General features: G+C 43.3%; 1 protein-coding gene across 1 annotated transcript in view; it reads left to right on the top strand.

Annotated features, from left to right (window-relative positions):
* The window catches only part of LOC310858286 (CSC1-like protein 2), a gene marked incomplete at its 3' end in the record, with an annotated part of 73063 nt that overhangs the window by 12134 nt on the left and 44385 nt on the right, over window positions 1-16544 (top strand). The window contains exons 2-3 of the mRNA XM_083764392.1: window positions 12478-12731; window positions 15777-15856. Of these exons, the coding sequence (XP_083620518.1) occupies window positions 12570-12731; window positions 15777-15856 (242 nt within the window). The 5' untranslated portion in view covers window positions 12478-12569. The remainder of the gene's footprint in view (window positions 1-12477; window positions 12732-15776; window positions 15857-16544) is intronic.

Consider the following 16544-nt stretch of genomic DNA (forward strand, 5'->3'; position numbering starts at 1 on the left):
TTGTCTTTTAGAGGATCTGTGTTTTATGTGTTATAATGAAACACTAATGCTTCCCTATAACCACACCAGAGGGTCGCCATGCGACTCCTTGCAAATTGCAACCAATTTCCCCAATGGCACTTGGCAGTTGCAACTTGCAAGGAGTTGAATTGGTGTGGTTTGTTTTGTTGCAAGGAGTTGTTGTGAGTAGTTGCAAGGAGTTGCAGCTGGTGTGGTTTGGGCCTTAGAGAACCTATTTTCAGACTGTAACTAATTATCTTTATAGTAAAAAAGAAACAGTACCTAGGTTGTATGCGTGTTGTGCAGTCCAGGCTGTGTACCTTCATTGTTTAACAGTATAGAGTAAGTGATATTCAAGTTCTAAACACATTCCTAGTGTATACTATAGCTCTATATATTGTGCTAGTAAGTTAGCGGTAGTAACCTAACCATTGCTGTAGTGTTTGTACAGTGTCTGACTCCCTGTCTCTCCAGCTCTTTAGTAACATAGCATAAACAATGTTTTTGTATTCAATCGGGAGAGTGAACATACAGGATAAACAAGTGAAAATGTCTGATTATTTAAGAGCTGTGGACATATACTGAACTAACACTAGTTTTGTTTCAACCACTACCTACGTCAGTACACTGAAAACATGGTTTACATAATGGCGTTACTGAATGGGAAAATGTAAAGGGCTTACGTTACGAGATATCAACGTCACTCGCACTATACTACCGGTGTGTTCGTTTTCAGCCTACAGTACACCAAGTCTCGATCTTCTACCTAGATCTCTGCATTTGATTTATTGTATTTATTTATTTAGCGTTAAAGTCCTTAAAGGACCACTTCACCACTTTTCAACCTATCTTCATATAATAGGTCCTCACTAATAATCATGAAAGAATGGCACAATTTTTTTCTACTCTGTCTGTGTCTCATAGGATGGCTGTGGGCAGTTCAGAAACCATCTTCCAGTGACATCATCGATGGGGAATACAAGCTAATAGAAACTGCAGGCTTTCTAGTCCTGGAAAGTTGCAATGTGAAAATGGAAGCCATCGTTCTCACGATAATGAAAATCGAAACATTTTTGTAGAATCTTTAAAAAAAAAATCTGCCTAATGATGACGTCACTGGAAGACGGTTTCTAAACTGCCCACAGCCCTACTATGAGACAGACTGAGTAGAAAAAAATCGTGCCATTTTATCATGATTATTAGTGAGGACCTATTATATGAAGATAGGTTGAAAAGTGGTGAAGTGGTCCTTTAACCCATTTTGGGCGGGAACCCCTTTTGGTGTTAGCTTCATGTTATGCTTTTAGCTATTGAAAAATAGCAGACCTACGAGCTTGTAGGTCTGCTATTTTTGAAAAATCGAAGAACGACTGACTTAGAAACATGGCTTTTTCAGAAAGCCGTCAGGATGTAGAAGACATTTTTTAGAATCTGATCTCGGGTCAAAAAGGTCTGCTGTATGTATGGAGAGGGTGACTAATCCTCCTCCCAGTCTTCGGAGAGGACACACTTCAATGATGTGCTCCATATATAGTTTGCTCCTCGCCTGACCACATGTCGCACACAGCGGGCTTGGGCTATACTGCCCCATTTGTGAAGGCTGGCCAAGCCAAGCAGGGGCCATGATGTCCAGTCCTCTCATTGGGAGCTTGGTGGTGGCTGTTGGTTGGGGTCTGACACCATGGTGTTTGTTTTGGACCTATCCTTGCACTCCCATTCAATTTTTCCAAGCTTATTGGATATGGTGAATTAAGTCAGCTGGTATCCTGGCCTCCCCCCCCCCCCTTTCTAATGATTTGATCAGCCCAAAACATTGTGTTTATTTATTGTCTTGATTTGCCACAACTCGAGTTGGCTTTGTTTGCGGTGTAAACGTCTTTAACCCATTTTGACCTGAGATCAGATTCTAAAAATGTCTTCTATACATCCTGACAGTTTTCTGAAAAAGCTACGTTCTTTGATTTTTCAAAAATAGCAGACCTACAAGCTCATAGCGCGCCACTCGCTGGCGCGCTATGAGCTTGTAGATCTGCTATTTCTCAACACCAAAAGGGGTTCCCTAAATAATACTGTTTGAAAAGTCTATGAGGAAAATTAACGGGAATAATTTTTTCCGGGTCTCTCGAGGCCGGGGCGGGACTGCGACGCTCTAGTCAATTGTACTTGTGTGGTGTTGTGTCGCGTCGTGTTGCGTTGCCTTGGGTTGTTGTGTTATGTGCTATGTGTGTATGGTGGTTACTGGTTACCGCGTTTGTCCTCTGATGACTCATGGGTTCCTCTGCACGCTGTCAAATCAACACTGATCTCAGTACAGTGAAACTGTACGCACGCACGCACGCACGCATGCATGCGCGCACGCGCAAATGCACACGCACACACACAGAAGAGGCGAGAAAAAGATATGAGGGGGGGGGGGGGGCGATAGAAAGATGAGAAAGACAAAAAGAGAGGAAAGAAGGGATCAAGGACACAGGAAAGGGTGGCGAGATATGACAAGGCAGTATTAGGAGATGGAAAAGGAAACAGATGGACAGACAGAATGATGGTCATGACAGAGAGAGAGAGAGAGAGAGAGAGAGAAAGAGAGGAAGATAACACTGTTCTCAGCAAATGTGTGTATGTTTTGTAATGTATAGCCTATATCATGTAATATGCACGCTCCTTCTCTGTTTGCCCTTTGCAATATATTTGAACCCATTTTGATCGGGAATCGTTTTGGTGTTGGCATCATGTCATGCTTTAGCTATTGAAAAATAGCAGATCTACAAGCTCGTAGCGCGCCACCGAGTGGCGCGCTACGAGCTTGTAGGTCTGCTATTTTTGGAAAATCGAAGAGCGACTGACGTAGAAGACATTTTTTTGAATCTGATCTCAGGTCAGAATGGAAAACTGTCAGGATGTAGAAGACATCTTTAGAATCTGATCTCAGGTCGGCATGGGTTAAGTGACATCCTCGTGCATGATGACCTGGCCATTCGTCATTGTCCAGGGCCATCTGTTCTCGTGTGTGATCGCCGTCTCGCGTCATTCATTTCAAGGACGGACGCTCTATTCTGACCTGAGATCAGATTAAAAAAATGTCTTCTACGTCAGTCGCTCTTCGATTTAAAAAAAATAGCAGACCTACAAGCTCGTAGCGCGCCACTCGGTGCCGCGCTATGAGCTTGTAGATCTGCTATTTTTTAATAGCTAAAGCATAACATAATGTTATAACACCAAAATGGGTTCCCGCCCAGAATGGGTTAATCAGGGGCTCCCAAACTTCACAGCTCTAGAGGGAAAAGATACAATTTGGTGTCTTTATTGTGAATTAACCGCTCTCTGGGGGAAACTGTCGCGGAAAATAGCCGATCTACACGCTTGTAGATCAGCTACTTTCTTTCAGCGAAGATATTTAATTTTAAGTGGTTAACCAACTTAACCACTTAAAGGACAACTTTAGTTTTTTTTCAACCAAGGTTCATGTTTTAGGTTGTTATTAGAGAAAGTAAAAGAGGAGTGTACATTTTTGTTTCATTTGCTGCTTTCTTTCGTTTTTAAGGATTTTAGCTGTTTTTGACAGGGGGGGGGGGGGGGGGGGGGTGGCATTTGAGCATGGGGCTAAATATGTATTCTTTTTACAACGTTTTATAGCGATTATCTTAAAAAAAAATTATAACTTTGTTTATTGGGCGATTTCTTTTTTTTATTATTTACTATACTCCTACTAGACCCCAATAAATTACATCTGGCCACAATAGATCAGCATCTACTGAATGTGAAGGTAGCCTGCTGGGGGGGAAGACACACAATATGTCAGTTTGACATATTTAGTAGATCCTGTGATCTTTGGTTGCCAGATGCAATTTCTTGGGGTCTAGTAGGACTGGTAAATAAAAAAAATAAAAAAATAGCTATAACATTTTGTAAAAAAAATCTTCTTTTACTTTCTTTAATGACAACCTAAAAAGTCACACCCGTGTGAAATGAGTGGTGCAACTCCGTGTGTGTGGGGGGGGGGAGGGGCGGGAGGTCCAGACCCACAGGAAGCCCCGCGTCCGAAACGGTTGAGAAATGACAGAGTTACCGTGTGGGGGGTCCCTCTACTGTACCCTCTACTGTACTGTACTGTCACTGTACTGGCACACCCGAAATCACCATATATACAGTTAATATGTGCGTGTCAGTTTTTGTGTGTGTGTTAGGTTGCGCACAGGTGGTGCAAAACAACCATGCTGTTTTCGTGCTCAGACGCACCCACCCAGCCACCCACACTTCCTTTAAAGGAACCAGAAAGGATCCCAGAACCCTGGTGACAGGCATGGTGTTCAGGGCGTGTTCAACAGTGGTGAAACTAAAACATAGTAGAGTTGATTGACACTTCATTGCGTCATTGCAGCGCTGAGAAAAGTTGAAACCAGTTCAACTTAACTTAGTTTTGTAGCGTGTCACGCATAACCACGAGAGTCGATGGTCAGTTTGTGTCTTCTATTGGCAGTGCTAATTTAGCTGTAATCCTGGTCTCTAAACGAAAGGAACTGGTTGGAATAACGTGTTCCTTCCACGCGCTACGTCCAACCAGGGAAACTCCCCCCTGTCAGGTGTAAAGGAGCAACTTGGACACTCAGGCATGAAGGAAGCATGAGTTCAAGTCCGTTGCTTTCCCCTTGTCCCCCATATATGGGGACTAGGTTGGTGGAGGGTGTGTAGAGCCCAGGATCACATTAGATAATTGACACAGGGGTGAAAAATGGGTTACAAAATTGGGATAAAAATGATTAGAGATTTTAATAGATTTGCGCCACATTTTCATGATTTTAGCTGACAAGATATTACAAGATGAACTAAATCTATGGTCTATCTATAGCTGACTGAAGTTTATTTTGGCAGGCTTTGATGGTGTACGTTGTAAATGCCTGATTTGTAGGACTGGCTATTTTCAGACAACAACACCCAATATTAATTCTACTGGATCTATTCTCCACTAGTTTTTATTTGTTGACAAAATTGTCAATATATTTCATAGTTTTAGTCGACTAAATTAACTTGTAGCCTCTGTGGCCGCTAGTGTAAGCACATTAACACACAGTTGATCAGAGCCGTTATCGGGACTGTGTGGGGATAGATAAGTAAACTAGTCTTGAACAAGTTTCGAACTTGAAAATCTGCCTTTTTTATACTTTTTGTATGACGCTGTAGTATGATCAAGTAGGGAATTAATTTACGGAAAAATAACACAAAGTTAAAATAATTGACATTAGGTTTCTTGCACAACAGTAACATATTTATTTACGATTTCCCTCTGGGTAGAAGAAGTGTCCTCTGCACTTGACCCATCCGGAACAGCAACTGAGCAGCCAAAAACTGTGCCGCGCTCGCCCTGGGGGACAACTGCAACTGCTCTGTTTTCACTAATAATAGGGTTTATGTGGTTAATGAGGCACTATGCAGGGGCACGGTGGCACAGTCGGTAGTGCTGTCGCCTCACAGGTAGAAGGTCCTGGGTTCGATTCCCGCTGGGGACCATGTGGGTGCTATGGGGGGCGTGTTCTCTCCTCCGTGTCATCAGTGCCCATATACCCGAGGCGGGGTTGGCGAAAGGGCCTTTCTGTGTGGAGTTTGCATGTTCTCCCCGTGTCCCCTATAGGGTAGGTACCCTCACAAAAAACATGCAGTAATCCTGGTCTCTATACTGCCTCCCCCTGACCAGCCGGGGTGCCTGATGGAGGGGAAAGGAACTGGTCGGAATAACGTGTGCCTTCCACGCGCTACGTCCAACCGAGGAAACTCCCCCCTGTCAGGTGAAAAGAAGCAGCTTGGACTCCTCATGCATAGAAGGAAGCATGAGGTCAGTCCCCCCCCCCCCCCCCCCAGGTTGGCAGAGGAAGTGTAGCGCCCAGGATTAGATAATTGACACTGGGTGAAAAGAGGCACTATGTAACTTTTTATGAATGAATAAAATGTCATCTTGTCCTACTCCTATATGGTAGAGTATGTCAATGCGACATAACTTATTATATTTAGTCTCTCCATGCCTCTTCTACTGAGACATTTAGATCCTGTGTCTAGGTGAGACATGACCTTTGACGCCATCCTGTTTTTGGTTTGACGCGGATCTAAAATTAGAGGAGAGCAGGGTTCAAATCCGAGATAGAAGAAGGGTTATGGTTTCTGAAGTGTCCACATAGCCCTCCTCTGAGACAACATACAGAGTAGACAGGAGTGGTCCTCAATAATACTCACTATAAGCTGACGACAGATTGGAAATGGTTGAAGTGGTCCTTTAAGTATATATATATGGGCTGTTCAGTAATGATGCAATGTTTGTTTACAAATCATCAATGGCAACTTATATATGTATGACAGTCTACTGAAATGTCATGATGGTGAGTGACAGCCCCTACTGGTGCGAGAGGCCACACACACACACACACACACACACACACACACACACACACACACACACACAGACAGGACTTGCATGGACTCCACACAGAAAGGCATGCTAACTTTTCAAGCCGCGACCCCTGACAAGTACTTGTAAGGAATTGTAAGACTTGAGACATTAACTGCTCGTACCAGCAGTGTCGTATTGGTGAATCACGTCATGTCATGCTTTAGCTATTGAAAAATAGCAGATCTACAAGCTACGAGCTTGTAGGTCTGTTATTTTTTGAAAAATCGAAGAGCGACTGACATAGAAGACATTTTTAGAATGTGATCCCAGGTCAGAATGGAAAACTGTCAGGATGTAGAAGACGTTTTTAGAATCTGATCTCAGGTCAGAATGGGTTTTAACACCTACACTAAGGTCACACACATGACAATGGGTAATTGATATGCATCTAGGCTCACTCCTGTGTTAAAACTTCTTGAGCCCCATTGCCCCCGCCGGCGGCTGTCCACCTCATGAACAGCTCTCAGCGGGTCAATGGAGACCCAATTGGTCTCCGGTTCCAACTCCGATGTTGCGGATTTACCCCCCCTGGGGTTTAAGAGGTTATTTAATGCATGCTGGTGTGACCAAGTAGACCGCTGGACCTTGCACTGTATGTAAGCAAAGCTGCTACCTTTTAAACAGATCTTGTTCTGTATACTATTTAAATAGTCCTGACAAGAAATGCTGCTATTTGTCCAAAAGTGACAATTGCAATTGCTACTATTTACTTTCCCCATTTTCAACTGTTTTATTATATTGTGACACTTGCTTTGACAATGTAAACGTATGTTGTTTTCTCATGCCGATAAAGCTCCTTTGAATTGATACAGCATCGAGTACAGCATTTTGTAAACAGAGCTATGTCACATTGTGTTGTTATATACATGTTATATAAAAGCTCTTTTGAAACAAATGGCAGCGATTATTTTGCAGTCACTTTGTATACAGTAGCAGCATTTCTTTCTCAAAACCTCCGATTTAGGATGTGTTTAAAGGTAGCAGCTCTGCAGTATAGGTGTAGTGGTAATCAATGCATGTGTGTGTGCTCCTGAAACATCTCTAGGCAGACGGCGTCTGTCTGTCTGTCTGTCTGTCTGTCTGTCTGTCTGTCTGTCTGTCTGTCTGTCTGTCGTATACCGTATCCCAGCAGCAGCCAAAACTCAAAGCACTTCATTAGATGGAAAAAAGGCTTTTAAAACCACGGCTGCTTTTGTGGTCCTCTGCCAAGCATGGCTTTTTTAGAGGACGTATATGTCCAGCCTGTCAGTCCCTCCCCTCCTCCGCCTTATATACCGCAGCCAATCATCCGTCAGAGCGAAGCTGAATTCTGATATGCTTCCGACTGTCACACTCGTGAAATGCAAGGTCGGGTTGGGGATTGCCTCATCATAGGATCGGAATGCAGGAATGCACTATACGTGTGCTGTCATTTCAAAGCGACGGCACATTCCGCAATCCGCTAATGACGTGACACACACATAGCTTGATCACTGGAACCTGGGTCGTGGATTACAATGTACATGCATAGAATAATATGCAGACGTGTATAGATACTGTACAAGGGCACCTGCTCAGACCGCAAGGATATCTGTGATGTGAATTCCTGCTCAGTCATGATATGATACTGAATGCTATTGATTTTTTTTTTTTTTTTTTAGATATGTTTTTTGCGGCTTACGCCTTTTATTGGTTTTTGAAGGGACAGACAGTAGGCTGACAGGAAACGGGAGAGAGATGGGGGAAGACATGCAGTAAAGGCCGTGTCGGGCTCGGGAGTCGAACCCGCGGCACACTGCGACTGGATTACCAGTCGGGTGCCCAGACGGTTACGCCACCACCTGGGCCAGAATGCTATTGATTTGTGTCAATGTAATGTAATGTAATTTAAACCACTGAAGGTTGGTTGACAAACGGCACTCACTCCGATTGTCTGTCTGTCTGTCTGTCTGTCTGTCTGTCTGTCTGTCTGTCTGTCTGTCTGTCTGTCGGTAGGAGCTCAGGGGTAGAGTGGCCGGGGTGCATACTTAGTTTAGACTAGTCATTGGTTAGACATGGGTTAAGGTTAGGTTTAGGTGTGCTGCCCTGTGGGAGGTTATAGGTTTAGGGTGAGGGTTTGAGATAGGTTGTAGTTGTATAGGACTAATGACTGGTCTAACCAATGACTAGTCTAAACCAAAAACTGTCTAAACTATAAGTACTGCACCCAGAGTGGTCGGCAAACTGAAGGTTCCTAGTTCGATCCCTGTGGGCTCCCCCTGAGTTAGTGTCGAAGTGTCCTTGGGCAAGATGCTGAACCCCAAATTGCTCCCGAGGTGCCTTGCATGGTTTCCGCCGCCATTGGTGGGTGAATGTAATGCACAATCTATGTAAAGCGCCATGGATAAAAGCACTAGGATAAATGCACCATTTGCCATTTATTTGAACAATGGTACAAATGGGACATTTGAGAATGTAGCCCTTGAAAACCTGAGTTTGATTCTACAAATGCCTTCTGAATCAGACAGTTGGTGCTTCTCAGACACTCCAGATTCTTCAAAAATGTTCAAAACTAGCAGATGCACAAGAATAGAATAGCTAAACGCTAAAATCTAAACATGGGGTGAAAAGTACTTCACGGGGGAAAGATCAGGGTGCGTGTGTGTGTTCTTGCATTTACTATACTTGTGAGGACCAAATTGTCCTGTAGATCTTTTTGATTGATTGAATGCTTTATTAGTCACGAAATGTAAACGGCACAGAGGCATACGTAGTAGAACATTTTAAGCTAAGTGAGGGATGACATTAAAAACAAATGTCCTGTGTGAGGCTTGTTTCCATTCTTGTCCTATATGTACCGGCATTCAATTAATCAACGGCGCATAAAATATTAACACATTAAGTAAGTCAACAAATGTAGTAAGTGTGTATGTGGAGATCCTATCATTTCAATGGGAATATCTTTCTCCACACACACAGTTTCCTGATTTCGGGCCAGTTTTGTAAGGATCATGTTTTGGATGATGATGTGATGTCAGGGAATTCCACATTATGGTGGCAGAGTTTTTGTCTGTGTGTGTCGAGGAAAGTGTTAGTAAGTACGTAGCAGTGTTGTTTTTGGCAGCAAATTTCTATTTGAGTTTTAGTCATAGTCTCCTCAATAGTTTTCACTTAGTCTTAGTCACATTTTAGTCACCTGGAATGTTTTAGTGTTAGTCTAGTTTTAGTCGACTAAATGCCATAAGATTTTAGTCGGCTAAATCTACAGGCGATTTAGTCGACTAAAATGTATTTTTGCGGGCCTTGTTGCCGTCATAATGACTTATTTTACACTTGCATGCAACCAAGTGTAAAATGACTTATACTGGATCTGTTGTCCACCTTCCTAACATTTTAGTCTAGTTTTTATTTGTTGACGAAATTGTCAGTATATTTAGTCTTAGTTTTAGTCACCATAGCATAGTTTTAATTTAGTTTCCATTTAGTTTTCTTCAGTGGAAAAGGTAGTCGACGAACATTTTTCGTCTTAGTTTTAGTCGACGAAAACAACACTGGTACATAGTTATGGTTGTAATAACTGCGTTCACCATGCAGTGTATCCAGTGTGTAGTTAATTTGGTGAAATAAACTTGAGTCTAGAGTGACTTTTGACCTATAGAGTAGACCTCTGACCTAGGCTATAGCTGCCAATGTGTTCCTGTCAATACAGCTAGCTATCAAGAGTTATACATTATGTATAGCGCAGTTGAAAGTAACCGAGTACATGTTCTGTACTTTAGGAACTTTAACCCATTTTGGGTAGCTCGTAGTGCGCCACCGAGTGGCGCGCTACGAGCTTGTAGGTCTGCTCTTTTTGAAAAATCGTGGAAATATTTATTTCAGAAAACTGGAGGATTTAGAAGATTTTTTTAAATTTATTTCGAGGTCAGGCCTAAATGTGTCAAGTACATTTTGTTACCAATACTTTTGTACTTTTACTCAAGTAAACATCGAATACCAGCCTTTTGCTCGTAACAGAGTATTTCTACATTGCAGTATTGATACCTTTACTTAAGTAAAAAATCACTGTTCACTGTTTGTGACCAAAACATTGACGTATAAGAATGTTGTCTGGGGCTATCGTCTATAAGCCGTAGGTCAGACGGGAAATGCTTTGGTTCAGACAGGAGGATGTTCCATTACAGTCAGGTTTAGTGTATTGCATTGTACAGTATGTGTGCAACTGTAAATACAGCTCATGCTCGTCTAGGGTTAGGAACTGTCGTGTAATGTACAATCATATGAGTTTTGCTGCGACGCCGTAGGCTTTATTCGTCGACTTGGTTTCACCGGCAGATCTACAAGCTCGTAGCGCGCCACAGAGTGGCGCGCTACGAGCTTGTAGGTCTGCTATTTTTGGAAAAATCAAAGAGCGACTGACATAGAAGACATTTTTTTTAATCTGATCTCGGGTCAGAATGGAAAAACTGTCAGGATGTATAGAAGACATTTTTTAGAATCTGATCTCAGGTCAGAATGTCCTCACATTCCCGTGTATGGGGTGATACCAACTACATGTGGGGTGCAGCAGGCTAAACCATTATTGATTTATTGATTGAAGTATTTAATAACCGATTGGAGAAGTACAGTACATTTCAAGCACAACTCGATACAAAACTGTTAAAACTGTGGACGACACCATAAAGCGTTATACACTTGTTTACAATAGGGTCCACCATGTTCACTTCATCATAACATTTAGAGACGTACAAATACCGTACAAACCATCATAGAGGTAAAAAGGTTGGTGGATGGATGACGTCAGAATTGTTGACTATAGAGCTGTCAACGATAAAATTGTACTTGACGATGTCACTGCATTTTCTGTCGTTGAACTTTGGAACACGTGTGTGTGTGTGTGTGTGTGTGTGTGTGTGTGTGTGTGTGTGTGTGTGCGAATGTGTGTGTGTGTGTGAGCGACTGTGTGTGTGTGTGTGTGTGTGTGTGTGTGTGTCTGAGACGGTTGAGGAGTTGAAGGTTAATTGGTCATCAGAGGATTGATGAATGTCACTACAATAATTAGCATTGGTGACACCAGCGGTGACAGACGTGTGCGTGCGCACGTGCATGCGTGCGTGTGTGTGTGTGTGTGTGTGTGTGCATGCATGCGCGCAAATCTGACTGAGTTATACTTGTATTTAGTCAAGGTTTCCCAATCCTTCATCGACAGACACACAGGAAATGAGCAAGCCAGCGGCGAATAGAAAGGTCCTTCAGCTTTGATGTTAATACAGAATGAGATCATATAGACATCGGTTTATATATTGTAGGTTATCGGCCATGACAGCAATTCATTACATCGGATATCGGTCCGAAATGTCATATCGCCCATCCATATACTGTACGTATAATCATAATTGTTTCTCTCTCTATAGTTCTACCATAAAAGAAAATCCATTAACCCTTTGGACGGGAACCCCTTTTGGTGTTAGCATTATGTCATGCTTTAGCTATTGAAAAATAGTAGATCTACAAGCTACGAGCTTGTAGGTCTGCTAGTTTTGAAAAACCGTGAAGATGTGCCTCAAATCTTTGAATATATATTATTACATTTGAACTCAAATCTTTGCTTGTGGAGGGTCCCTGGAAGAACATATTTTCGGATAGGGGGGCGGAGGAGAATTATATAAAATGTTTGGGGTCCTTGACGACATGAAATATTGATCACCACTGATACAGAAACTTGAAAGTTTTTTTTAAAAACTGTCAGGATTTAGAAGACTTTTTTATTTTATTTCGACGTTTATTTCGAACCCCTTTTGGTGTTAGCATCATGTCATGCTTTAGCTATTGAGAAATAACAGATCTACAAGCTCATAGAGCGCCACCAAGTGGCGCGCTATGAGCTTGTAGGTCTGCTATTTTTGAAAAAGATCGAAGACCGACTGACACAGAAACACAGCTTTTTCAGAAAACCGTCAGGATTTAGAAGACAATTTTAGAAACTGATCCCAGGTCAGAATGGGTCAATATATCCGCATCCTTATATCGCCACCATGACTGATCCTCCCGTTGTCCCCTTCCTCCTCCTCCTCCTCCTGCAGGTTGTTCCAGGACGCTATAAGGATGAGGCGCTGAGCGTTGGCGAGCAGGGCAAAGCGTGTCGTGGTGGTGGTGGTGGTGATTTTAATAAACCATGGTGATATTTGTGGGCGGGCCGTCCTGTGTGGGCAACAACTGCACCGGCAATGAGTCCAAGGACTACTGCTACTCGGCCCGCATCCGCAGCACGGTGCTGCAGGGCCTGCCCTTCGGAGGAGTGCCCACCGTGCTGGCGCTCGACTTCATGTGCTTCCTGGTAAGTCCTCCTTTCTGTCATGGATGTAGACAGTCTGGTAAGTCCTCCTTTCTGTCATGGATGTAGACAGTCGTCGAACCCAAGTGCAGAGTAACGACAAAGAATAGTATTTAAGTATTTAATTAAGCAATATTACACGAGAGGGTGTTGTTTAACGTGATTATTGCCACGACAGTGATGCGGTAGGGGAACGAGACGAAGTCGAGTTCCGCAAGCATCACTGAAGTGGTCGGGTCACCTCACCACCGAAAATCCAGACTATATGAATAGGCCTTTATAGGCAGCGCTCACGGCGTGCGTGGCGCAGTGGTAAAAAAAAAGTATAGCCGCAACAAGCCTGCCCACCACCAACGGAGTCTGTGGGGTGCATTTTCAGAGTTTCATGTGATTACTTTTTTTGCCATCATGCCCAAGAGGCAGAGAAATGACATGGTTTTGCCAGAGATGCAATAGAGCACAGGTTTCCCAAACAGTGGAGTTGGGACCCATTTGTGGGTCTCTTTATTTTTTTGTTTTCTTACAAATTAAAGAAATAAATAAATCTATGAAATTCCAAATTGTCTAAGAAGTAGTGAAAATTGCCTACAAGCTCACAACGCGCTGCGAAGCGACGTGTTGTGGAGCTCGTAGATCTGCTATTTTCAATAGTTTGGGGGGGTCTTGAGCTAAAGAGTTTGCGAGTCGCTTGCAATAGAGTACAGAAGTCCTGACGTCACTTGTTCAATCCCCTGGGTCACGGAAGTCATTTATCTATGGAAAATAACATCCGGTCATCTCTTACAGACTTACATCTTAAGACTTGTGGTCCGGCGATATTGTCAGGGAGGTGGCTCTGTATCCTACTATAGTCAGTCACTCGGACCATTTGATACAGTCTGTTTTCTGGCAAAAAGACAGTATTGCGGTGGCAATGTTATAGTGTTTTCTCGCCGTCAGTTGTTGCTCAACTACTACTGTTTATTTACTACTAAATGATATGTCGCCGATATTAAACACATCTATCGGTGTTCAGAATGGGGGGGGGGGGAAACGTTGACCCAAGTCGGATGTGTAAATTACATCAGACTTCGATACTCAATACAGAGCGTCGCAGCCCAGGAAATGATTCCCCGTTCATTTTCCTCAAGACATTTCAAAAAGTATTCATTTAAAGACCTTTTGAGCCTCGTACAAAGCCCACTTGAGTTTTGACAAACAAATAATTAGAAAAGAAGAAGAAAACGGCAGGTTACAACACTTTTGTTTTTGTTGTTTTGTAATTATTTGTTCGGTCCAAAATGTTGTGTTTGTTGTCATGATTTGTCACAACTCGAGTTGGCTTTGTCTGCGGCGTAAACGTGTTTATAAATAAATACTTTTTGAAAAGCCTATGGAGAAAATGAACGGCAAATTCACTTCTGGGTCTCACGTCGTCATGAAAGGGGGCGGGACTTCGACGCTCTATACCATTATTATTCCAGTGTTGTCGCACAGTCCCCCCCAGCGCAGTCTCTGTGTAGCGTACACACATTTGTAAACTGAAGCATTAAAGATGGAGTGCCACGATTTCCACCCTAAAACATGATCATCAGGAGGTATAGTTTTTTCAAAAAAGTGTACAGTATTTGTTAAAATGTTGTTTTTATGTGGACACGCCCACCAGTTCATTAAGTATGCCTGGTTTTCCTGGTGGGTGGTGATGGGTGGTGGTCCACCTGAACTGAAGCCGCACCCACAGCTGTAGTTGTATGATAAAGGGGGAGGGGTTAGGGGAGGGGCTGATAGTGTGGTGTCACTATATTATTACTGTTTATAGAGCGGCGCAGTCCCTCCCCCTTTCAGAACAACGAACGGCCCAGGAAATGAAATGCAATGCATTCTGACCATAGGATTTTCTTTAAGTATTTATTTAAAGACGGTTACGCCGCGGACAAAGCCAACTCGGATCGTGACAAATCATGACAATAAACACAATATTTTGGGCAGATCAAATCATTAGAAAGAAGAAAATAAAGGCAGGAGACAACACTATTTGTTTCGTTTTTCTTCTTATAAATTATTTGATCGGCCCAAAACATTGTGTTCATTGTCATGATTTGTCACGATCCGAGTTGGCTTTGTCCGCGGCGTAACCGTCTTTAAATAAATACTTAAAGAAAATCCTATGGTCAGAATGCATTGCATTTCATTTCCTGGGCTGTTCGTTGTTCTGAAAGGGGGAGGGACTGCGCCGCTCTATTTCATTGGCCCGTTTGACTGTCAAGGGTTCAGCCTCCAGGAAGAAACCCTAAATACAAAGTTAATAAACCATTGCACATAAAAACAACTCCAGGGTGTCTAATGAAGTACTGTCACCTCATAGACACATGAGAAACTGGAAAAATACAAACATTGTGGCACTCCGTCTTTAAGCCAAAATATGTTGCTAGAAGCACTAGGGTTTCTAAATCCAGCACTCGATTAACTCGATTGCCAAGCATGCCAATACTTGACTTTTACGCGAGGAAATGTTTAATAACAGACTTTTACTCTTAACAGTTTTTCTACATTGCAGTATTGATAAGTACCTAAGTAATAGCAATGCTCCATCACTGGGCTGTGGCTTCATGAAGGCTGCGTTTTGTTAGGTTTGAAGGTTACGTCCTGCTGCCATCGTCGATGGACGAGGCTAATTGATGGAATAATCCATTGTGTTTAAAAGGAACAATGGATTGACCCACCAGGGTGCGTGTGCATGCGTGCGTGCAACACACGTCCATAGCACAGAATGTGATGATTTCATTGGCTGATAGTGATGTATGATGATAAGAGCGCCCCTCACTTCACAGGTAGGCCTATTAAAAAGGTCTTAAATTGTCACTTCACTACCATCTCGGGAGTTAAAAGTCAGTACCCCCCAAAAAATCATGTCTCTCCACGTGTGTGTGTGTGTGTGTGTGTGTGTGTGTGTGTGTGTGTGTGTGTGTGTGTGTGTGTGTGTGTGTGTGTGTGTGTGTGTGTGTGTGTGTGTGTGTGTGTGTGTGTGTGTGTGTGTGTGTGTGTGTGTGTGTGTGCGCGTGCATGCAGGTGCTTCTGTTCGTGTTCTCCATCCTACGGAAGGTGGCGTGGGACTACGGTCGCCTGGCACTGGTCACCGATGCCGACAGGTAGGAGGAGCCTAACACACACACACACACACACACACACACACACACACACACACACACACGCTGTGTCTCGTTGGACAATTGTTGTCGTTTTGAAGTTGTGTTCTTCAAACCATTCAAGGTCCATCCTGGATACATACTGCTTTCTGTCGCTAATGTCATTTATGTTTGACTTGCTCCTTCTATTTCTATTGATTATTGTATTGCTATCTTCATATCATGTCATGTTTTTTTTTGTCGCTAATGTCATTTATGTTTGACTTGCTCCTTCTATTTCTATTGATTATTGTATTGCTATCTTCATATCATGTCATGTTTTTTTTGTTGCTGGTTTCGTTCCTGGTCCCTGGGGAGCGGACCGGTGTTGTTTTCCCCAGGAGGGTCAGTGAGGACTCGGCTTGTGGTTGGCTGAGACGGGGGTGTGGGGGGGGGGAGAACTTCACCCAGTTGATGGCTGCTCAGATGGCTATGATGACGGGGGTGTGGGGGGGGGGAAGAACTTCACCCAGTTGATGGCTGCTCAGATGGCTATGATGACGGGGGTGTGGGGGGGGGGAAGAACTTCACCCAGTTGATGGCTGCTCAGATGGCTATGATGACGGGGGTGTGGGGGGGGGGGGGGGGGGGAAGAACTTCACCCAGTTGATGGCTGCTCAGATGGCTATGATGACGGGGGTGTGGGGGGGGG

This window comes from Protomyctophum parallelum, assembly GCF_964188405.1.
Source record: "Protomyctophum parallelum genome assembly, chromosome: 5".
Lineage (NCBI taxonomy): Eukaryota > Metazoa > Chordata > Actinopteri > Myctophiformes > Myctophidae > Protomyctophum > Protomyctophum parallelum.